At 43.6% G+C, this 24614-nt stretch overlaps 1 protein-coding gene across 13 annotated transcripts in view; it reads left to right on the top strand.

Moving 5' to 3' along the window:
- The window catches only part of LRRFIP2 (LRR binding FLII interacting protein 2), a 97737-nt gene that overhangs the window by 37516 nt on the left and 35607 nt on the right, over positions 1-24614 (top strand). For 3 of the 13 annotated variants that reach the window (XM_039915034.1, XM_039915035.1, XM_029048987.1), the window contains 9 exons: positions 3781-3849; positions 6084-6125; positions 7690-7755; positions 8668-8739; positions 10194-10241; positions 12291-12338; positions 12668-12724; positions 18513-18581; positions 21506-21595. The exons of 9 other annotated variants lie outside the window; for them this stretch is intronic. In XM_039915034.1, coding sequence (XP_039770968.1) covers positions 3781-3849; positions 6084-6125; positions 7690-7755; positions 8668-8739; positions 10194-10241; positions 12291-12338; positions 12668-12724; positions 18513-18581; positions 21506-21595 — 561 coding nt within the window. The remainder of the gene's footprint in view (positions 1-3780; positions 3850-6083; positions 6126-7689; positions 7756-8667; positions 8740-10193; positions 10242-12290; positions 12339-12667; positions 12725-18512; positions 18582-21505; positions 21596-24614) is intronic. One more of the 13 variants, XM_039915037.1, reaches the window with a different exon arrangement.

Below are 24614 nucleotides of genomic sequence, written 5' to 3'. Positions count from 1 at the left end.
CTGGACACAGTCCCTGTCCCACGGGGGGCTCACAGTCTTGACCCCCATTTTACAGATGAGGTAACTGAAGCACAGAGAAGTGACTTGCCCAAAGTTCCACAGCAGACAAGGGGTGGAGTCAGGATTAGAACCCATGACCTTCTGACTCCCAGGCCCTTGCTCTATCCACTACACCACACTGCTTCAGTGCGGTCGTTGGCACTGCAGGACCAGACCATTTTAGGGCCCAGGGCCTAGCTGACCAGACACCATTGTCATTTTCCTCTTTGCCACCGCCCCCAGCCCCGTCCTCTATTTCCTTCCTTTTGCAACTCAGTCTGCTTCCTCCTTTCCCCACTTTTATCCTTGTCCCACACCCCGGTTACCTCCCTGCCCGGTCTCATAACATAATTCCATCTCCACCTAATTCCCTGCTGCTGCTTCAGTCAATCCGTCAATCAGTGGTATTTATAGGGAAGCAGCATGGCGTAAGGGATAGAGCACAGACCTGGGAGTCAGAAGGTCATGGGTTCTAATCCCGAACCCGCCGCTTGTCTGCTCTGTGACTTCAGGCAAGTCAGTTCACTTCTCTGGGCCTCAGTTCCCTCATCTGTAAAATGGTGATTGGGCTGTGAGCCCCACGTGGACAGGGGCTGTGTTCATCCCGATTTGCTTCTATCCACCCCAGTGCTTAGTACAGTACTTGGCACATAGTAAGTGCTTAACAAATAGCACAATTTATTATTATTATTGTTATTGAGCACTTACTATGTGCAGAACACTGTACTAAGTGCTTGGGAAAGTACAATATGAGAGAATTAGCAGAATACAACAGAATTAGTTTCAGTGCTCCCCCACCCTCCTCACTGCCTAGAGTAGTGAAATGGAAGAAGTTTTTACAGATTTTTATCTCCCTCTTTCCATTCATTAGCCCTCCCATTGGTGGATTATACACAAAACTGTCATCCATTTTTTCATTTATTTAAATTTTCCTTACTGAGGGACAGCGTCCCTAGACAGCTTAGATTTCTTTAGGATGGACTGGCTGATCCTCAGATACCTGCCCCCTTTGTGGATGGAAGTTAAATATGTTTACTTAGTAGCCATGATTCGTGCATATAGGAAAGCCCAGGGACTACCATCAATCAATCAATATTGAGCGCTTACTGTGTGCAGAGCATTGTAATAAGCACTTGGAAGAGTAATAATAATAATGGTATTTAAGTGCCTACTATGTGCCAAGCACTGTTCTAAGCACTGGGGGTGATGCAAGGTAATCAGTCTTAATCACAGTCTTAATCCCCATTTTACAGATGAAGTAACTGAAGTTCAGAGAAGTTAGGTGACTTGTCCAAAATCCCACAGCTGACAAGCGGCGGAGCCGGGATTAGAACCCACGACCTCTGTCTCCCAAGCCTGTGCTTTTTCCACAGGGCCACGGAGTTGGATACGCACCTAAGAGCTGTGGGGAAGATTGTCAAAGGTGCAGGCGTCAAAGGGCTTAAGTCCTGTATGCATGGGTGATGAGAAGTAGGGAAATGAGGGACTAATCAGGGAAGGCTTCTTGGAGGAGAGGTGATTTAAAGTAGGCCTTCGAAGATGGGGAGAGTGGAAGGAGGGAGAAGAAGTTCCAGGCCAGAGGGGTCTGAGCTACAATGAGTAGATTGGCATAGGAAGAGCAAAGTGTGGGGACTGGGTTGTAGAAGGAGATAAGCGGGGTCAGGTAGGAAGGGGAGAGCTCAGTGTGTACTTTGAAGCCGGAGGGTAAGAAGTTTGTGTTTGAGACGAGAGGGACGAGCAAACATTGTGGAGGTTTTTGAGGACGCTGCACACATACGGCCTCATTCTTTCTCAAATGGAATTTGGTCAACGCCGAGCTTTAATTACAATTCTAAAATGACCTTTGATTTATTTCTCAATGATATGTGTGTTTTCTCCCTTCCCTCCTCTCCCCTCCTCCCACCCCACAAATGAAACCCCAACCATGTGGTTTTCACTAACTGTTAGAACTCAATACAGTTAGTGAATCTTTGCTAGTAACAAATCATTTTCCCATTGGTGAACAGAATCTCATGCCTTATTTGACAAACAGAAGAAAGCACACTTACATGTTCCTGTGGATGCAAGTCTTTGTGGAAACCCTGAACAAAATAAGGCAATTTTGAAGCCCCTAATGTAAACACAGTATCCAGTGTTTGCGATATTAAATACAACGCACTCTTCTCTGGGAATGTAGCTTATCTTTTGCCCACTGATTCTTCTGGAAGACCAGTTTAGGGAGTTAGTCACTGAAACTTATTGGCTTTGGTGTGTCAAGGCCATGAGAAATATCCTTGACTCTTATTATGTATGCCCATTTTTCACCTTTAATTTTCACCCTTGGATTTATTATTTTTTTTTGGACTGGGGGAGAAAAAACGTTATTTGGGCAATTAAATCTCCACTGGAAGGCTAGATTATTTTCAGCCTCAAGATAAAATAATATCCAGTATGAGATTTGATTTGGTGGATGAAGGTGGCTTTCTGTAGTTGTTGAAATCTCCAGTTACTTTTTCTACAGATGCCATAGAAATATACCCGCTTCATTGTCGGTTCCCTGGAATGGCCACTGTAATATCGAGATTAGCAACCAAAGATACAGAAATGCTTGTTAGGGAAAATAAGAAGATAGTGCCCTAAATCAGTTTTCCTTTAAAAAAATAAACAAGGAGTAAGCATTTTAAATATGAGGATTAAAGGATGATTTGTCTTGCCTGTTGGTTAAAGCCACAGTCTCTTAGTATATGCTTCTGATCTGCTTCAGTGATTTTTGACCTGTCTGGAAATTGGCTTGAAATCTCATTTGAAATAATCATCTTCCTAAAAGAACTTAGTCAAGATAGGGAAATGTTTCCGTTATCTACCAGGAAATACTTGGGAGGACAAACAAAGATCTGTATCTCATTCATTTAAACTTCTAATCAGTGGAGAATTTAGAGGTTTAACAGAATGTGAAAGTTTAGGGTACTGACCAAGATATTCTTATGGTTTGCTATTTAGCCATGGGATTCCGGAGATTTTTTCGTTAGTCTTGGGTTTAAAATAGTCTAAATAGGAACAGCATAAACCCCTTTTGAACAAGTGAATGTAGGCCGTTTTTCTTTTAGACCTCAGATGTGATATAGAGACATATACTTTTTTAAAAAAAAACCCTCAGTAGCCTATTGTTTGATTAGAGAACTACAAGTTCTCTCTCCCCAATTACCTTTATTTTAAACCTACCTCATTGTGGAAGGAGGGGTGACCAAGAGTTATTCTCCAGGAATTGTGTAAGTGTAAACTCTACACAGCATAAATTCAGGGTATGAAGAAAAGGCTGTAGAGAGGTAAAAATGGGGGGAAAGCAAAGAACTTTTCAGGATTGCAAGTTTTGTTCAAGCAAGTAACACAGCCGGAACAGTCTGTGTATTAGTCATATTTTAGTGATTGCACCACATCAATGTGAAATATATTTAGTTCGGTGGCCGGTTTAAAAAACAAAACAAAAAAGAACACTTCCTAACAGCAGCCTCTGGTGCTAGCCTCTGTGTGCCAAAATAAAAAGGAAAATAAGACACAAAATAGTAATCTAGAAATAGAAAATGAGATGAACTAGAGTACCACTAAGTTTTGTTGCCATTCCTCATTCATGAAAATGTTTTGCTTTTCTGTCTTGTTTTCGGTACCTATTAATAGCTGTAAATGCAAAATGCCTTTGAATGAGCTTGATTTTATTTACGTCTCCTGTTTGGTGATTCACAAACTTCTACAATTTCATTTAAGAATTCATCTCTGGATAGTCCTGGGATCCACAGGAGCAGAGCGAGTTCTTCGAGGAAGAAAGACTTAGTGGTGTGTAGCTAACCAAAGAGCATGCCTTCATTTTTGCTGAAAAAAAATCATGTGCTTTATTTGCCTGAAGCTGTAATTTGAAAGCTAGGTCCATTTTAATGGAGAGTGGCCCCTGCTGAGCCACAGTACTAGAATTCATGTGCCAGTTTTCATTTTTTGGAATTTCTTTTGGGAAGTTATTAAGATTGAGGCATTTCCATCATTTAGAAGAGTCTTGCCAGTTGAGGGAAACTTTATTTAGAAACAGCAGTATGGCCCCTAGAGTAGTCTTACTAAATCTTTATCATTTTAAAACGTGCATGTGCCTTTCCTCCTCCGTATACATGGCATTTGTACTTTAATTACTGCAGTGTCACAAGAGAGGAAATAGTGGAGTAATAATTGGAGAATGGAGCTATGAGCCAATCTTCAGGAAGAGAACTATTCCTGTTTCTATTGTTGATTTATGTGACTCTGGGCGTTAAAACTGCCTGCCTTGGATTTACCAACTCTGCCTGTTTCTCTTTTCTGCAAAATGAGATAATATATGACTGTGCCAGATATTTAGGTTAGGGAGGAAAGGTGGGGGTTACCATACACCCGGGGAAGCGCATAACCTCTGATCTCGATTTTTTTTCCCCCATCTGCACAGCCCCTCTGAGAGCTACAGAGGAAAAGGTAGCCTCCCTCTGTCTTCATTCATTCACTCAATCATTCATTCGTATTTATGGAGCGTTTACCGTGTGCAGAGCACTTTACTAAGCGCTTGGGAGAATGCAATACAACAATAAACAGGCACATTCTCTGCCCACAACGAGCTTACGGTCAAGAAAGGCGCACCTGGATTCTCAATCAATCAGTGGTATTTATTGAGTGCTCACTTTGTGTGGAGCACTGTACTAAGCGCTTGGGAGGGTACAATACAACAGAATTAGCAGACACGTTCCCTGCCCATATGGAGTTTGAAGTGAACCAAGTGCATTTCTGCCCCGGCGCCTAGAACAGCCCCTGGCACATAGTAAGCATTTAACAAATACCGTTATTATTATTATTATTTCAAGCAGACAGTGCTTTTCTGGGCAGCAGTTGTTTGCACTGCCCCCTGCTTCACCGTCTCACAGCCCAGATCTTCAAACTTGTCTGAGGAGAAGCTGGAGGCAGAGGGGCAGCTCAGGCCTACCTGTGCTGATGGCAAATTCTCAGAACCGTGCCCTCTGCCTCTCCCTGTGCTCTGCTGCAAAGAAGCAGCCGGTCTAATGGGAAGACCACGTACCTGGGAGTCAGAGGAGCTGGGTTCTAATTCCTGCTCTTCCAGTTGCTTGCAGAGTTACCTGGGGGAAGTCACTTCATTTCTCTGGGCCTCGGTTTCCTCAACTGTAAAATGGGGATCAAATTTTACCATCTTAGACCGCGAGCCCCACGTGGGACAGGGAGTATGTCCAACCTAATTAATTAGATACAGAGTAATCAAGTTGGACACAGGCTCTGCCCCACATGGAGCTCACGGTTTTAATACCCATTATACAGATAAGGTAACTGAGTCACAGAATAAGGGGGATTAAGACCTTGAGCCCCATGTGGGAGATGGACTGTGTCCAACCTGATTACCTTATATCTATCCCAGTCCTTAGAGCAGTGTTTTATGCATAGGAAGCGCTTAACGAATGCCTTCAAATAAGGGGGTAGAAAATGTACTTCTGCTGCATGAAGAGAAGGTACACCCTCATTCATCTCCTGGAATATCCTCATTTGGATCTGTTCATTCATTCAATAGTATTTATTGAGCGCTTACTATGTGCAGAGCACTGTACTAAGCACTTGGAATGTACAAATCGGTAACAGATAGAGACAGTTTGGGTGGCGCAGAATTGGACTCAGCATCTGTAAAACAATTTGCGGTCTATGGATAACAAAACAGCACTGCCTTGATGGTAACTTGAATGGTTTTGTTAAGACTTTGTGGCTTACTGCATTGAACACCCTTTGGTAATATTCTGTTATCATGCCTGGTTATCTTGGCAGTCTCTTGGTTTGTGCTTGGGAGAGAAGTAAATGAAAGAGAGTTACGATATATCTGAAGGGGCCACGGGAAGGTTTAAAGTGCACAGTTTATCACTTCCTTGAATAATTGGTTTTTACTTTTGTCAAAGTGGTCCCGATTTCAAGAACTAAATTCGATTATTTTTCTTTTCCGTACCCTTCTTTTCTGAACTTTGAAATTCGCCCGTCGTCGCTGTTTGTTTTCTGACCTCCAGTTTGATGGTCAGAAGGATAGATCTACGAGGCATTCATCTTCCGTACGTAGCTATTTGCATGGCTCCCGTGTGAGATCAATAATTGCACTTTTTAAAGCCCAGTTCTATTAATTTGGCTAACCATTCCCCAATACAGGTCAGTAATTCCTCACTGCATGGAACAGTTTGTAAAAGAGGCACGGCCGACAACTTTTCTGCCCCAAGCAAAGACAGGCGGTTTGGCGATGGCATTTGAAACAATATAATCTCTAACCATTTTCATTTATATATAATCGCACAATCAGTTTTCTCCACTTTCTTTCTCGTCACTTCTTAATTGATCTTGGCGATGCACCACTTAGATTTAGGAGATGTAATAATAATAAGCACTTAATAAAGACTGTAATTAATAGTCTGCACTTTGGCCCCTGGTAACACAATCTAATGGAAAATTAGGCTCCCTGGGTTGCCATCCAAAATAATGAGATTGCCTGTGGAATTAATATCAGTTGTAGCCCTGCAACGGTCCCCCACGGCCAATGGTTGAGAAGCATTGCTAATAATAATAACTGTGGTATTTGTTAAGTGCTTACTATGTGCCAGGCTCTGAAATGAGCGCAGGGGTGGATATAGGCAAATCGGGTTGGACACAGTCCCTGCATGGGGCTCACAGCCTTAATCCCCGTTTTACAGATGAGGTCACTGAGGCCCTGAGAGGTGAAGGTCCTGGGTTCTAATCCCAGTTCCACCACTTGTCTGTTGTTGAACCTGGTCAAGTCCCTTCACTGTCCCTCAGCTACGTCATCTGTAAATTGCCTCATCACTGGGGATTAAGACTGTGAACCATATGTGGGATAGGGACCGTGTCCAACCTGATTAGCTGGTGCTTAGTTTGGTGCCTGGAATGTAGTAAGTGCTTAAAAAATACCATTAAAGAAAAAAACCTACTGATTCACAGCTTCTTATAACTTGCCAGTTTGCTGCCAGACAGGATTCCGGGGGCCTAGAAACTTGCACTGGTGCCCCAAGGACCTAAGACTTTCCTCTGCCTATGTCATCTCTCTCTCTGAGTGACAGGGAAATGGGCAGGACCACCAGAAGGACCATGGAACCCTGGTACCATTTCCTCTCTGCTCCCAGCCCCAGACAAAAGTGCTCGGGAGTTTCTCGAGACCCGGAATTTCAGACCCAGAAAGGTGGCAAACCGAAACATGGCCTCTCTCAATTCATAAATTGATTCTATCACTGGTAGGGAACCGGTGAATGTGGAGAAGGTCTAGATTTGACAAATTTCTTTTGGGCACCCCAACCCAAGTGAGTGTTGTTACATTTTGGGAGGCCCTGAATGATGAGGCAAAACTCCAGCCGGAACGCGCTTTCGGACTTGGGCTTTTATGAGGTAAATCCCCCAGCAGTTTCGTGTTTGCCATGGTGACCATTCTTTAGGCCGAGATGGGTCAGGGGCATATCACCTTCTCTTTCATCACCGAGTGTGACTTCTTCCTCTGTTTGGGATGGTGAGACCGAGCTGATTTTGTCATTTGTCAGAAAGCAAGCCCCTATTTCAGTTTGGTCATTTTTAGTATGTGGCTTACAGGAGCTAATTTCTTCAAATATTCACTTGCAGAATTATGCTTACAGTGACTCTTATGGTGTGAAGAAGAAATTGTCGAGTTCCCATAAAGATCCATTGGTTAGTTCTATGTGTGTGTGTGTGAGAGAGAGAGAGAGAGCTAAGTACAAAAAACCCAATTTTTTCATTATTTGAGATTCTCTTGACTGGCAAAATTAAAATATATATCCTGCTTTTTTAAAGGTATTTTCAAAGCCTTGGCAAAAGAATGTGTATGTTGCTTTGCCTTGAAAAGGCAGAAAATGCAGGGAAAACATTGGGAAATTTGAAAAGGAATGTCATATGTAATTGATTCCTTTTTCCCCGGGCAGCATTATGATGTACAACTATTCTCTCTAAAGTGTAGAAAATTAAATTACTATGGAAGAATCACCCTGTAACGTTTAGCTGGCTTAGGTCATTCTAAGCCTATTTGATCAATGTTTCCCACAAATTATCACTGCTGGAGAAGAAATTGGTGCCAAATGAATGCCTGAACACTGTTGTGACCTTGTCAAATGGATTTTATTAGGAGTGGAATTTTATTTTTCTTGAGTTGTCAAGGACATTTCTGAATACTATTGAATGAATCATGTATCAAGAAAATTCATCGTATTAGAATCAGTCAATTTTATTTACTGAGCACTTACTGTGTTCAGAGCACTGTACTAAGCCTGTGGGAGAGTATAAAATGTTAGAATTGGTCGACATAATCCTTACCGGCAATGAGCTTAGTATCTAGAAGGGGAAATATGTTTTTGTTTTAGATAAAGGTATTAAGAGTTTTGTTAGAAAACAGTTCAATTTTAACATCTGCCTCTGAGAGGCTCATGCTAATCACGTTTTTTTTGCCTTTATTTCTGATACAATCCAGCACCGTCACATCAGTTTAGGGGAGGTGCCTTGAAATGTGCCTTTGTGTCTACCGAATAAATATTGCGGGATTGAAGAAACATTGAGAGCGAAGATAACTATTCTATTTTACTTTTGCAGAGTGGCCTCTACTATGATCAAAGGAACTATAGCAGCCTCAGACATAGCAAACCATCCGCCTACTATACTCGGGTCTGTCAACGGGTTCACCGTTTTGTTTTTGGTTTTGTGTGCCCACACAAGCTTGAGCGTGTTTGCCGTATCGGGGCTTATTGAGGAACTTTTCCATTGGATGTTTGATCATTAGAGCTGATCATGAAGAGTTAGGAATGAGTTAGGTTTTGGTGGTTCAGGATTCACGTGTTAAGGGTTGCTGGTCACTTTAGCATATCCGTGGTTCTTGAGCGGAAGAGATGGCAGCAAGAGGCATAAAGGAGCCTCTGTGTCTCCTCAGGTTCCTACTAGTCTGTCCACTGGGGTGGCAGGTTTGGATATGGATTTTTGTGAAATGAATTCTTGTTGCAAATGGGCCTGTCAGGAAAAAGATACCAAGATAAGGATTCCAGTGCAGCTACAGTAACTCCTCTGGAAATAAATATAATCTGCGGGCTCTTGTCCATTTCTAATGAAACAGGAAGAATTTTCCTTCTTTCCACTCCTAGCAAACGGTCTGCTCCTTGACTTTTTCAAGAAAAAGGCCCATGTCTGCCTTCCTATTCTAAATCCCTTATTGGCGCATAGATCCTTTGGCAACACTTTTCTGTTTTTAGATCATATAGACAAAGGATAATTTATTTTAGGAATCTTCCGCTTTTCTCACCGTTTCCTTGGTTACGATGTAGATTAATGTTAAACGTTCAACGCTTTTAAACTCAAGAAAGAGTGTTTCCCATTTTTATGTCATCTTAATTCCAAGATTTAAAATCAGATGCTATTTGCAAGAAGGAGGGTTGGGAAGTGAAAGAACACGATTTTAGCCAAAGGAGGTTGTATTCCCCTTAAATTTTACCAACTTAGTCCCAATCGCACCCACACGTACATTTCCGCCTTCTCTCCCCCAGCCACCCTCTTCTTGTCCTCCTGAGTTCTAAGGAAAAAAAATTGGGGTGGGGAAAAAAAAATGCAAGTAAGTATGGTCGTTTTGCATAACATTACCCTTTTCAAAGAGGGAGTTGGAATATTAATGAGGACTGCGGGCTTCCCATCAGAAACTCTAGCAGTTGATTCCAGTTGTCCTAGACAGTTTTCTTGGGCTGTCTTCCCTTTGTGTGTGGCGTGTGTGATTCCGAGGCCCAGTCATTAAAGATTCTCTGTCTCATTCCAAGTCCCAGAGACCTCTAGCCCTTAACACTGTCATCACTGTGGCCTTTGGACTCCAGTTCAGAATGTAGGAAAATAAACATCCATATTTGCACACACACCTTTCCTAATCGGGGAAGCGTTGAATGAGTGGGTTTCAGGCCCAGTCGCCCCACCCCAGCTTGTTTCTGACAGGGTTTCTGCAGGGTCAGTATTTTTCCTTTTGTTTGAGAGTTTCCAACTGCTTGAGAGTTCCCCACTCGAGTATGGAGTCTAAATCTGTGAGTTTCGTCGTTTACTTTTCCCCCTGTATATGATCATTCTTTTTCCTCTGTTTTGATCTTTAGGCTTCTTCCCTATATAGCGACCCTCTGGGGACATCCAAAACTTACAGGGTTAGTACGGTGTGAAAGAGTACACGGCTTTTTCCGGGATGGCAATCGCTTCTTCGGTCTTTTAAAAAAAAACAACCAAAACCGACACTTTTTTTCAATAGGTATCCCCTATCGTAAACACTGGTTTGATACGAAGTGCCAGTTTGGTTCGTATATTTCCCCGCCCCCTGCCACTTGGGCATGGAATGTAGCGCTGATTGTGTGGCTTGGCGACATGATGCTAAAATAGAGCAAAGCCTTGTATCAGCAGTGGTATCATAAAATCTGCAGACCTGTGGATGTTACTAGCTTAATCAGTAAATAAGAAAGGCAGAAGTACTCGTGTGGTCTGACTGCAGGCTGTGAATTAGTTTGGACCTGAGCTGCTTGATCTCGGTGTAGAATGCTGTCTTGGGAGCCTGCATCCCCAGAAGCCCATTTATAGCTTTGCCCCTTGACTTGCTTCTTCTACCTTGGCTAAATTGCTTAACTTTTCTGGGCCTTGGTTTCCCGTTTACTCAACAGATCCCGTAAAACCATCGGGTTATTGAGGGGAATGAATTAAATCTCCGTAAAGTTTATTCTGCAGATCAGCGACCTACGCAGAATATTGCAGCCACATTTATCACGCATTTTATTTTATCCTTTTGCATATTCGTACTGTGGAAAATCTGGATTGAACAGGCATTAACTGGCTGAACTGAGCTGTAGGCGCAGAGTGCTTAAAAAGATAATGCTAATGGTTCGGCCCAAATCCAGCTTGGTTCTCTGTCTCATTTTCTACACGTGAATAGTATTTAAGAATACCTACGATCCCAGTTTTGCACTTCCCTGGAAATGGGATTTGGGGAGGGGCATAGAATTGTCCAAGGCACTGCCAGAAAGTTGGGAAAGTATAGTCAGGTTCTCTACCTTCTTGGAATTGTGCAACACCCAAAGAGAAGTACTGTTTCTCAGACTACTCCAGGATGGTGTCCTGTATTCCCCATTTTAATAGAAAGGTTTTATGCAATCAGGCGTGATTCCTATCTTATTGAGCCTCAGCTGCATTGCCTAAAGAAAGGTGGTGGTGAAACAATCTTTTCTAATACTCCTTAGCCTCATGAAATTCATACAGTCCCCCTAGACTGTAAGCCCCTCTAGACTAAGCCCTCCGTGGGCAAGGAATTTGTCTGCTTATTGTTCTGTGGTACTCTCCTAAGCGCTTAGTGCAGTGCTCTGCACCCAGTAAGCACTCAATAAATATGGTTGAATGAATGAATGAATTCTGCCTTCGCCAACATCCTAAAATCGCTGAGGGAAAGCACCGTGAGCATTCTTGAATCAATCAGGGTATTTATTGAGCGCTTACTGGGTGCAGAGCACGTTACTGAGCACTCAGGAGAGCACCACTTAGAATAAGTTCTACCTGGGTTTGAAATTGGAGGCAAGCAGGAGCTCAGAGAGGAGAAGGAAACTGAGACAGGAAGAAGTGGGGTTGAGAGGAGGAGGAGGCAGAACTGACAGTTGCCACAGAGCCGAAGACTTGTTAAGACATGTTCCTGGGCGTGGAAATGGAAAATGACACCCGGCAGGGAGGTAGGAGTACTGTGGTGTTATGTCAGCTGTGTGACTGTGGGCAAGTCACTTCACTTCTCTGTGCCTCAGTTACCTCATCTGTAAAATGGGGATTAAGACTGTGAGCCCCACGTGGGACAACCTGATTCCCCTGTGTCTACCCCAGCGCTTAGAACAGTGCTCTGCACATAGTAAGTGCTTAACAAATACCAACATTATTATTATTATTATTATTAGTGTGGTACTTCATTCATTCATTTATTCATTCATTCAATCATATTTATTGAGCATTTACTATGCAGGGCACTGTACTAAGCGATGGGAGAGTACAGTATAACAATAAACTGACGGATTCCCTGCCCACAATGAGCTTACAGTCCGGAGGGGAAGATAGACATTAATAGAAATCAATTACAAATATGTAATTACGGGTACTTGGCAAGGAAAGAGAATCTGGCATTTTGGCGTAATGACTTCAGAGCTGAAAGTAAAAGCAGTATTTCCTTTTTCTAGGCATCACTGTATGATGGCGGATTATATAACCTTTATAGTTCTCGCACCGTAAGTCTAACATTGCGTTGGGAGAATGAGGGAGCAGCAGGAGTCAAGCCCGTCACCGAAACCCAACCAAGACTTTCCCCCAGCCCGGCCTGTCCCCTCGCCAAATTCGCTGCCGCTCTTTAGAAGGGGGTGGGGGGGAGAAGCGGGAGAAGGGAGGGATGCTCGTGGAGGAGGAAGGGGAAGGAGGCAGGGATGGAGTCGCTAGGCAACACTAGCCTCCCGCCTCCAGCACCTGGGATGCGTGGGAGGGGCTGATTCTAACCCCAGTCTCCTACCGAGGTGCCAATACAATGGGAGACGAACTTTTTTTCTCCTCGGTAATTCCGTAGCCGTCCGAATACAGTTATCACTCCTCGAGAGCGAGCTCGGCCCGAAGCAGTCCGGTGGTGAGAACCCTTGCATGTTTTGAAGTGCTTCGTGTGCTACTAATCCGGAGTAACGGTTTGGACGTTAATATCGGAGAGCACTTTTCTCTATGGGGCATGGAATGCAGGTTGACTCGGGTACAGTCTAACGCTCAAGCCCAAGAGAGCTAATTTGTTATCATTTGAGCATTTCTTAACATTTGTGTGCTTGTGGTTTAAACCTGCCTCAGACATGGAGGACGATGTCGTACAACCTGGGAACCGAGCGTAAGGAATCCCCTCAATCAGTCAGTGCTAAATGTGACCGCAATATTTTGTGCGGTTCGCTAATCGTTAAAATTTACTTCACAGAGACTTAATTTGTTCCCCTCGACAACCCAGTGATTTTACAGGGTCTTTTGAGTAAATGGGAAACCAAGGCCCAGAAAAGTTTAGCAATTTAGCCAAGGTATTTATTGAGCACTTACTATGTACTAAGCACTTGGGAGAGTTTAATACAACAGAATTAGTAGACACGTTCCCTGCCCCTAACGACCGTTCGGTGTAGCGGATTGCACCATCTGAACTTGCATGCAGGTAATCCTTAGATATTCGTGGGCAGAAGCAGTCAGACAGATTGATTATGTGCCTACTTAACCGGCATTAATGTAGTTTTAGATAGGTAGGTAGCCAACTGACCTCCAATGTGACTTGACCCCAGATCCAGGTAGGTGAGCTGAAATGAAGGAACTTTCATTCATTCATTCATTCATTCATTCATTCATTCATTCATTCAATCGTATTTATTGTGCACTTACTGTGTGCAAAGCTCTTGGAAGGTACAATTCAAACTTGTGCTCCTCTTCCCCTTTCCGTGGCCCAGCCACGGTTTATGCCCCCCAGCACCCTTAACCAGCCTCCTGTCTCTCCCCACTCCAATCCATACTTCTCTGCTGCCCTGCTGATTTTTCTACAAAAACATTCAGGCCATGTTTCCCCACTCCTCAAAAATCCCCAGTGGTTGCCCATCCATCTCCACATCAAAGAGAAACTCCTCACCATTGGCTTTAAGGCAGTCAATCTCCTTGCTCCCTCTTACCTCACCTCGCTACTGTCCTACTCCAACCCAGCCCTCACACTTCACTCCTCTAATGCCAACCTGATCTCATTCATGTCCTACCTCTGGCCTGGAATGCCCTCCCCCTTCATATCCGACAGACGATCACTCTCTCCATCTTCAAAGTCTTATTGAAGACACATCTCCTCCAAGAGGCCTTCCCTAAGACCTCCTTTCCTCTTCTCCCACTCCCTTCTGTGTCACCCTGATTTATTCTCTTTATCCATCCCCTCTCCCAGCCCACATCACTTATGGACATACCTAGACAATTATATTTCCTCCTCTGCTTCTCCCTCTAGACATTCCCTGGTGGGCAAGGAATGTGTCTATTAGAGTGCTGTATCGTACTCTCCCAGGCGCTGGTTACAAGTGCTCTGCACATAATAAGCACTCAAAATAAGTATGATTGACTGAGTTAACCCAACCATGTTCACATACTTTTTATCCATGCCCTTCTGCTATTGGATGGCATCTCTGCCTTAAGGCCATTCTGCAATTCATTAGCACGACTAACGCCAGGGAAATCCAGATGGAACCGGGGTATAATGAGTATCTATAACAGTTGGAAAACTCCTCATTAAGGCAAATGCCTGCTGCATCCATCATTAGCCATAATGGAGCCCGTGCGGCTTATGTGAGTACTCACACTCACCCCTTAGCAGGGAGATTGAAACTGCCAGTTAAATTAAGTGAAACTTTCACCTACCAACTGGGAAGCAGCGTGGCCAAGTGGATAGAGCACGGACCTGGGAGTCAGAAGGACCTGGTTCTATTCCCAGCTCTACCACTCATGTTGTGGGACCTCGGGCAAGTCACTTTACTACTGTGTGCCTCGGTTCCCTCATCTGACAAATGGGAATTAAGACTGTGAGCCCCACACGGGACAAGGACTTTGCCCAACCTGATTAGCTTGTATCTACCCCACTGCTTAGTACAGTGCCTGGCACTTAGTAAACACTTAACAAATAGCATAAAAACAAAAATCTGCCCACACTGTCCCTACGCTTAAATAGCGGAAAGTCAGCTGCAGTTTGGTCCCTTGGGATTTTCCTTCATGTGACTTGATTTGGCTGAACGATCCTGTTACGATGATGATGATAATTGTGGTATTTATTAAGTGCTTACTTACTATGTGCCCGGCACTTTACGAAGCGCAGGGTTGGATACAAGCAAATCGGGTTGGACACAGTCTCTGTCTCACATGGGGCTTACAGTCCTAACCCCCACTTTACAGATGAGCTACCTGAGGCACGGAGAAATGAAGTGACTTGCCCAAGGCCACACAGCAGACCACTGGCAGAGCCGGGATAAGAACCCATGAACTTCTACCAGGCCCGTGCTCTATCCATTATGATGATGATGATGATGGTGGTATTTGTTAAGTGCTTACTTTGTGCCGAGCACTGTTTTAAGCGGTGGGATAGATACAAGGATATCAGGTTGTCCCACGTAGGGCTCACAGTCTGAATCCCCATTTTACAGATGAGGTGTCTGAGGCACAGAGAAGTTAAGTGATTTGCCCAAAGTCACACAGCTGACAAGTGACAGAGCTGGGATGAGAACTCACGACCTCTGACTCCCAAGCCCGGGCTCTTTCCACTAAGCCACACTGCTTCTCTATAAGGATTATGCCATGCTTATAGCATTCGGCCACATCCCAGCTGAAAACTGGGACTCGGCTGCTTCAGGTAGACTGGTATGACACACCGCAGTCGAGAAAGGAGGCTCTTTTTCGGCAGAAGGCTTCTAGAGTGAGTGAGTCAGGTTTTGGTGTATCCCTGGATTGCATCCAATTTGGAGGTGCTTCAGACATACAGATCAGTGATCGTAACTTCCCCTACGTGGTATGATGCCTTGGGTGGAACCCCACCGCTCCTTGGGCTGGAACGAGACCTGAAGCAGCTTGTCCCAGGTTGAAAGGAAGTTTGCCTCTAAAGCAAGGAAAAAGAGGCCCCGGGGAGAATCTCTCTTTCCTGTTTAGGGGAAAGAGTTGGCATCCCAGGAGGTTAAAAGTCAAGCCCCCAAAAAACTTGGAACTCCTCAGAACTAAAAGAGGAACTCTGGAGCCTGGTTTAGCGGATCGAGTATGGGCCTGGGAGTCAGAAGGTCATGGGTTCTAATTCCGGCCCTGCCACTTGTCGGCTGGGTGGCCTTGGGCAAGTCACTTCAATTCTCTGGGCCTCAGTAACTTCATCTGTAAAATGGAGATTGAGACTGTAAGCCCAGTGGGGGACAGGGACTGCGTCCAACCTGATTTGCTGGTAACTACCCCAGTGCTTAGTATAGTACTTGGCACATAGTTAAGTGCTTAACAAATACCATCGTTATTAATTTTAGTTTGAAAACGCCAAATTGCCCTGGAGTTTTAGATGAATTAATACTGTAGGTTTATCAGGAAAGACCTCAAGCCGATGCAGTGTGGCCTAGGGGATAGAGCTCAGGCCAGGGAATCAGAAGGACCTGGGTTCTTATCCCTGCTCCGCCACTTGTCTTTTGTGTGACCTTAGGCAAGTCACTTCGCTTCTCCGGGCCACAGTCCCCTCATCTGTAAAATGGGGATTAAGACTGTGAGCCCTATGTGGGATATGGACTGTGTCCAACTTGATTATCTTATATCTTACCCCAGCGCTTTAATACAGTGTCTGGCACGTAGTTAAGTGCTTAACAAATACAATTTTTAAAAAAGTTGATGAGTAATCCGTGGTCCTTCCCCCAGTAACCGGAAAAGACATGGAGCCAGGAGGCAAGATCTTAAGAGCACAGGGGCCACCCATATCTGAATACCTGCTGATGTCTTTTTTCAGCCTCGCCACTGATTGCTAGGAAGCGTGGCTATGTTGCATGAATGCCTTTTGAGTCTCAGAGAACTCCTATGTGAATTGAAGTCACTTCTGCTCCACCGATCCAAGGATACGGTGGGAATCATTAATATTCATAAAGCGGCTTGCGGTCCACAAATAAAATTCCAAGAGTAAGAATTACAAAGTAATTGTAAAGTTTCAAACATTACGAGAAGGTTAAAAGGCGTGGAGGAAGAAGAGAACCTCGCTGAACTTGAAGGAAAGTTTTTTTTAACATGTGCTCATATATAAATCCCATTATTTTTAAGGGCTTATAAATTCCAAATAATAATTAGTAATGCTTAAATTCAAGCATCCCATTGATTCAACTGCCTAGTATAAAAGTTATGGTATTGAGTGTTGCCCTGAAGTATAAAACTACTTCTTTGCAGCCTAGCCAAATTCCTGCACCGATGTGTCATAGTGGTTAACTTTGTTTCATCACAACAGTTTCCATGGAAATAAACTATGCAGACCCTATTTTATAGCCTTACTGCAAATGAAAGAGAGAGCAAGATTGAAGAGAGCAGTATTCTTTCTGAAATATCACAGTGTTTGCCGAACTGTGATATACCTGAAGCGCCTGCAGTAATTGAGGAAGGAATCCTGGAATGAATTGGCTGATAACTGTATGTCAGTTTTTCTCCGACATGGTTCATAAAATGCATATTAATTGGAAAACCACCTTTAAAATGAAACAGCTCAAACTGTGGCTTTTTTTTTTGGATATCCAAAATACATTTTTCCTTCCTTTACCCCCTCCCTTTGGCAGTGCCCCCCAAATCTGGCTTGTAGTGGGGTTAACTGGGTGGTGACTGAGGAAGATTTTCTGTCACCGTCACCCCTCTCCCTTCATGCCTTTGGTTCATGGGGGTCTGCCACATGTCTGCTGTGTGACCTTGGGGAAGTCACTTCACCTCAGTTACCTCATCTGTAAAGTGGGAATCAGAGTGTGAGCCCCAGGTGGGACAGGGACTGTGTCTAACCTGCTTACCTTGTATCTACCCAAGTACTTAGAACAGTGCTTGGCACATAGTAAGCTCTTAACAAGTACCATTATTATTATTATTATTATTGTTAACAGTGGTGGTTGGGAGAGACAAAGAAATTTAGAAAAAAATCGAGAAATGACCAATTCCTCTTTATCCAAAGTAAGATCTCAAAAATTTCCCAAGAATATAGTACAAGAATATAATATATTGTTAGATGCATTTGGGAATCTCCATTTTTCTGCACATCTATCGGAGACTGACATATTTCCCACATTTGGATATCACCTTTGAGAAAATGGCCGTGATAACTTTCCTGACTCCTGCTATATTTGCCTGTTTGTGATTCCACTGAATACTACCGGGTTCTGCCGTATTTGCTGTGCGCACTTAAAATAACTCTGGAAAGATTGGTTGGTTTTATTGGGAAAAGTTATAAGCCACCAGGTGTAATATTAAAAAGGCATTTGGGTCAATATCTAAGTAAATTAAATTTGCTTCAGGACTTGGGATTTCTTCCAAGATTTCTTTCAGGATTTCTAGGAAATGCTTTTTTGAACTTTACTAAATTGCCTCCTGAAGTAGAACAATGGAACATTTTTTGTTGACTTTTGTTGTTAAAAGCCTACAACACCTGGATTCCATCACTCCTCTTAAGGGCGGTGGAATTGCTGAATTCCATTCTTCTTTCATTTTGCTTTTTCCTACCTACCTCCATTTTTAACTCACCTCGGACCCACCTCTAAGTTTGATGTTGCACTCCTGGGTGGCTTATTCCGACTGTGTTGTAATACAACAGTAGGGCCGTTCACTAACCATTACCTACAATGCTGAGTTCTAGCTAAGGTATTCAGTCAGTAATTATCTGTTTGGAATATTTATAGTTTCCAGATGATGACGCTAGGAGCACCGTGTCTTCTGACCGTACCAGTCAAGGGCGAAGGGATAGTGTGGTGAGCCTTGATTTGCATGTTAATTAATAAAGCAATTTAGCAAGAATCATGGGTTTTTGCAAATTCAAGATTTTTCAATCTCCATAGTGTAATATTTCTTGCAGCCTGGACAGTGTGGTTGCAATTTAAAAATTGCCTTAGGTAAAATCACTGTAAAGAGCAGGTCTATTAAGCTTGAAAGTCTTAGTTTTGGAGGTTTTTTTTTTGTTTTAAATGGCATCGGTTAAGCACTCGCTATGTGCTAGGAGATGCATTAATTGCTGGGGAAGACACAAGCCAATTAGATTGGACACAGTCCCTGTCCCACATGGGGCTTGAAGTCTTAATCCCCATTTTACAGATGAGTAACTGAGGCACAGGGAAGGGTCATACAGCAGACAAGTGATAGAGCCAGGATCAGAACCCAGGTCCTCTGACTTCCAGGCTGGTGTTCTATCCGTTAGGCCATTCTGCTTCTCCAAGTAGTTGCTACTGAGGCCCTTTACATCTTAAAATATGGTATAGCTTTTGCGTATGAGTTATATTGTCCTTCTGCTGAAACAAGACTATTGTTTGAAACCGCCTGTCATAGCATGATGGGCGCATTGTAATTTCTATAAAAAGAAGACTGCTTCAGGAGCATTAGGGATTTTAAGAAAAAAGCATGGGGGGAGTGTGTAAAAGCAAATTTGAGCAAGAATTAGATGGCTTAATGTTTTGTAATTAAAAACAAGGTAGAAAAAATGCCCTCTCATTTCTGTTAATTCTGATATACTTCAGTTGTTAAGGTGTTTCAACATGAAGGTTTAAATTTTTGCTGATGGGAAAACTGCGGGACTTTGTTCCAGTATGGTAGCAAAAATTCTGTGAGTGAAAAAGATTATTTACAAAAACAAAACCAAAAATATTCTTGAAGGGAGGGAAACTGTTTTGTACTTCTATATATTTCCCAAGCACTCAGTGCTGGGTATTGAACTCAAGAAATACCTAGACTGTAAGCTCATTTTTTCGGACAGGGAACGTATCTGTTTTATTGTTGTATCGTACTCTCCCAAGCGCTTAGTATAGTGCTCTGCACACAGTAGGCACTCCATAAATACTTACTGGCTGACCTAGGACTGGCTTCTGACATTTGGCAGTCCTGAAGTGGAGAAAAAGTACTATTCCTTCCTTTTCTGTACCGTGTTATGATATTAAACTGTGTATGCCTGCAGCAGTCTACCCGCTGAACCTAGAGAGTTTTTCCAGAGAGGCCCCGATCTGCTTCCTTTTATTCCAGAGACATAGCGTTTCCCTCCCAGAGCCCAGTTCAGGAAAACGTTGCTGTGAGCAGGCTGGCGATTTTTGACTTCAGACCGCCCCACGCCTCCGCTGGCACCCACCTCACCCGCTGTCTGAAGCCAGCCCCGTAAATACCACTGTGGATCAGGACATCTGTGGGCACAAAAAAGAACTGGCAAAATTAAGGAGGTGGTTGGGAGAAGTGGAGGAAGAAGATGTATTTCCAAAAAGAACGATTTAACTAGGAAAGAGTAGGAACTATGCAATATCGGTTCATACGAGAAGCTCGCGGCCTAGTGGAAAGAGTTTGGACTTGGGAGTCTGGAGGACTTGAATTCTAATCCCGGCTCCGCTAATTGTCTGCTGTGTGACGTTGGGCAAATCACTTCTCTGGGCCTCAGTTACCTTATCTGTTAAATGGGGATTCAATACCTGTCCTCCCTCCTACTGGACTGTGAGCCCATGTGGGACCTGATTACCTTGTATCAACCTCAGCAGTTGACACAGGGTAAGCACATAAAAAATGCCACAGTTATTAGTATTAAAGGTCCAACGGGGAAAGGCCCCTGAAGCAGGGCCCAAACTCTACCAGAGATTCAGGCGTAGTTAGAGGTTGGTATGGCTAACTGGGGACCGATCCAGAAGAAAGTTAGAAGAGATGTGGGCTCGGTTGTCTCTTTGCACATTTCCAGCTGAAGTGAAAAAAACACTAAACTTGTCAGACCTGTTGAGATGCACAAAAGGCATGGCAGTCTTTGTCCTGGGGGAAGTGGAGAGGCGTGAAGTGGGGGGAAAATAGCCAGACGAGAAGCAGCATGGCCTTGTGGAAAGAGCACGGGCCTGGGCGTCAGAGGACCTGGGCTCTAATTCCGGCTCCGCCACTTGTATGCTGTGTGACCGGGGGCAAGTCATCCTTCTCTGGGCCTCATTGTAAAGTGGGGATTAAGACCATGAGCCCCATGTGGGACAGGGACTGTGTCCAACCTGATTGGCTTGACTCTACGTAGCCCCATGCTTAGTACAGTGCCTGGCACATAGTAAGCGCTTAACAGACATCATAAAAAAAAAAGATGGGAAACTATAGCCAACTTAAGGGAGACAAGGAGTCCACATATTCTACACTGCCCCCCTCATGTGAGTCCCTAAGCAGTTGCCCGCAAGTTTCCCCTCACTCAAAACGAGGAGCCGGAGGAAAACCAAACTCAGCCCGAGCTTAGCTGAGTTGTCTGTGCCAATCGGTCTTCCTTGCCCCTGGATCCACGGGCCATCACGGGCCAAGTTCTGCTCCAGGCTGTGAGGAGAAGATGTTTAAGGAGGAAACCTCTGGGCTAAATATGTCTGGGTAAGGAGGTTGGGAGCAACAGCTTCAGTAGCTGGGGGGCTAGATAGATCCGCTCTTCCCGCAGGCTCCAAGCAGACCGATCCTAGTGTGTGGATTGGGAGTTGCTCATCATTGTGTCACATGAAGACTCGGCTGTCAACTGGTTATCGACCTTTGAAGAATCGGGCGATTGTCGAAAGAGTCAGGGTGGCCTATGGAATGAAACTACTTGGGAAACTTTAGGGGGTGTCTTTCTTACCTTCAAAGACTACCTTTTTTCACTGCCGGTTTTAGTACTTCTCTTCCTCCAACTTATACATTCTGTGATTTTCCTGAATCCAAGGTTTCTGCCGCTGATTATTTTAGTCGTTCCAATCGCAGGGGGAGTGTGGTCTCCGACGTGGACAATGTCAGCATCCCAGATTCGAATAGCGTGAGTGAATTGCATGGAACAGTTTATCTTCAGGTGATTTACCCTGGTTTATGGCTAGTGACTAATATGTCTACTTCTTTTTGCTTTGGAGAACATTTAACGCTAACACATTTTAGAAACACTTCCTTCCTGGAAAATGTATTCTGTCTTTCCACAGAGGAAAAAAAAAAACCCTCCATAGATCCAAATCCACAAAGCATGCATCTGACAATGTCGGAAAAATCGGGTAGACGTGATCGTAGTCAGATTCCGAGGTTAAGATGATGTCTTTCCTTTTGGGTCACCAGACTTGTTATTTTGAACCAAACCTGACAGATTTTTAGTAGTAAGTAGAAGCAGTAAAAGTAGTATATATTAAGCACTGTGTGTAGAGCACTGGATGAAATGCTGGGAGAGAATACACAGGTGGGAATTAAACACAGGGACCTCATTCATTCGTTCAATAGTATTTATTGAGCACTTACTATGTGCAGAGCACTTTACTAAGCGCTTGGAATGGACAAATCGGTAACAGATAGAGACAGTCGCTGCCCTTTGACGGGCTTACGGTCTAATCGGGGGAGACGGACAGACAAGAACAATAGCGATAAATAGAATCAAGGGGATGAGCATCTCATTAGAACAATAGCAAATAAATAGAATCAAGGTGATGTACATCTCATAACAAAATAAATAGGGTGATGAAGATATATACAGTTGAGCGGAGACTGGTCCATTAGGGGATCGTTACTATTTATAATGATCCCTTGCCCAAGCAGTTAATGCCTTCGCTAGATCAGGTGTTCATTTGTGTTAAGCAACAGCATAGGGACTCTTAACGAGGGATTGTATTTAACCAAAGGCCTCCCACTTCAAGATTCCTTCTCTCTATTCAAAAGAGCATCCTTAGCTGCTATCTTCCTTTTCGGAAAGGAAACAGTTTGTGATATTAACTTGTTTGATATTGGGCCCGATTGGTTTCTAAATGAAGTCTAACTGCATGCAGTTGAATGGATAATGGCAACATGAGACTTATTTTTTTTGCAGGGGTGGGGGGGTGGAGGGGGGTGTTATTTAACTCATTTTATATCACAAAATCAGGGCAGAGGCATTAACAATTTTTGTAAATGGGCTGAAATTAGCAGATTGCTTTATTAATTTCCTTTGGTATGACTGGATTCTGAGTGTTAGGAGTTTGTTTTCCGTCTATTTTGCTGTTTTCCAGAAGAGATCGAGGTTAGGATTAAATGGGTACCCAGGCAATTCTTTCTTACTTGGGCCCGGATTGTCCAGTTTGTGGATGGTCCTTTATTCCTCTCCTTATCCGCTACTGAATTTTCTTTTTGACCATTATATGCTTCATTTTTTTCCCTGTAGGATGGGCAGGAGGAAGAGGAGTGAATATCATTGAATATAACAGTTCACTGGCAGCCCTGCTCAAGATGTGATAGCGAGAAAGTTGTAACCACTGGCTAATAAAAGATTTTGGGTTACCTTGTAACCGGTTTGTCCTTATCCCCTGTCTACAGGGGTAATCAAAACTTGCTTGCAGGAAGTTTTAGGGAGTAAGTTTCTGATTATATCTATGTCTGGGCAGTTGGCCAGCATCCAGTCTTCAATACAAGGTGGATAGTCGCTTTCTTTGACCCAAAGACAGCTTGGGACAGAGAAGAGGCTTAAAGGCGAAATGAGAAAGACTCAGAAAAGAAGGATTAGGTGCCATTCCAAATAATGATTTGATGTTTGGCCTTTTGCTCTCTATCGGTGACAGTTTGTTGGGTTTTAGAAAGGTGGGGGGCGTTTATTTATGGGCATAAAGAATGTGAGGTTGCATTCTTGCAAAATCCCACGTTAAAGCAAACTTGCTCTGGAGTGTTGACATCACATGCATGCAAACCTGCAAACAGTTGCATCTTCTGACACCTGCTTCCAAACAGGACTGTGCTGTCGGAAGAATCTTCCCCAGTCCTCTCATAGTGTTCTAGAAAAAACGCATAATGAAAACATTCTTTTTGATAAAACATAACAGCTCATAAAACCTCCCAAACTCCAACTAGTGGGCTCCAATCTTCATTTTTGAAGCGTCTGAATGTGAAATATTTTTAACCAGGTTTTGTTAGAGAAGTGTGGGTATGTGCCCCACGTTTTTGCGTGCGTTCCTTGCCTGTCGAGTGTAACGGTTGCTCTCTCTTTCTTGGTTGGGCTCCTTGAGTGTGTCTTTATGGCAGCTGTGCATCTGTCTTGGTGAAGTTTCCTTTGCTTCTGCCCATTTTCATGCCCTGGCTGACCGAATCTTTGTTCACTATAGTCCAAACACTTCCTACTTTAGATCCAAAGGTTGCCTTCCTTTGGCAACCGTCCATTGTTGGGTAAGGATTGTGTCTATTTGTTGCTGACTTGTACTTTCCAAGCGCTTAGTACAGTGCTCTGCACACAGCGCTCTATTAATACGATTGAATAAATGAACGAGATCATTCTGTATTTCAAATCTTTTAACCCTGACCACTCACCAGCAATGTTGAACACAAAGAAGTTGTGATAGGTTCCTTCAAGGGGAAAATATATGTCAGCCATTCGATATAATAATAATAATAATAATGTTGGTATTTGTTAAGCGCTTACTATGTGCCGAGCACTGTTCTAAGCGCTGGGGTAGACACAGGGGAATGAGGTTGTCCCACGTGGGGCTCACGGTCTTAATCCCCATTTTACAGATGAGGGAACTGAGGCACAGAGAAGTTAAGTGACTTGCCCACAGTCACACAGCTGACAAGTGGCAGAGCTGGGATTCAAACTCATGACCTCTGACTCCAAAGCCCATGCTCTTTCCACTGAGCCACGCTGATATGTGCAGAGTTTTTGACATTTTAAGTTTTTTCCAGTTGTCACCCTATTTCATAGTGCTCTAGAAAGAGCACTTTCAGACTGCTCTCATTTTCTTCAGTTCTAACATTTTTTGTTTGTTTAGGAGTTTCTCCTTTTGACATCGAAGACCCTTTCCCACATAAAAGTCTGATTTTCCTCCTATAGTGCTGAACTA

Source organism: Ornithorhynchus anatinus, chromosome 21 (genome assembly GCF_004115215.2).
Source record: "Ornithorhynchus anatinus isolate Pmale09 chromosome 21, mOrnAna1.pri.v4, whole genome shotgun sequence".
Taxonomy (NCBI): domain Eukaryota; kingdom Metazoa; phylum Chordata; class Mammalia; order Monotremata; family Ornithorhynchidae; genus Ornithorhynchus; species Ornithorhynchus anatinus.
Note: the sequence above shows the minus strand (reverse complement) of the source record. Positions and strands in the feature narration are given on the sequence as shown.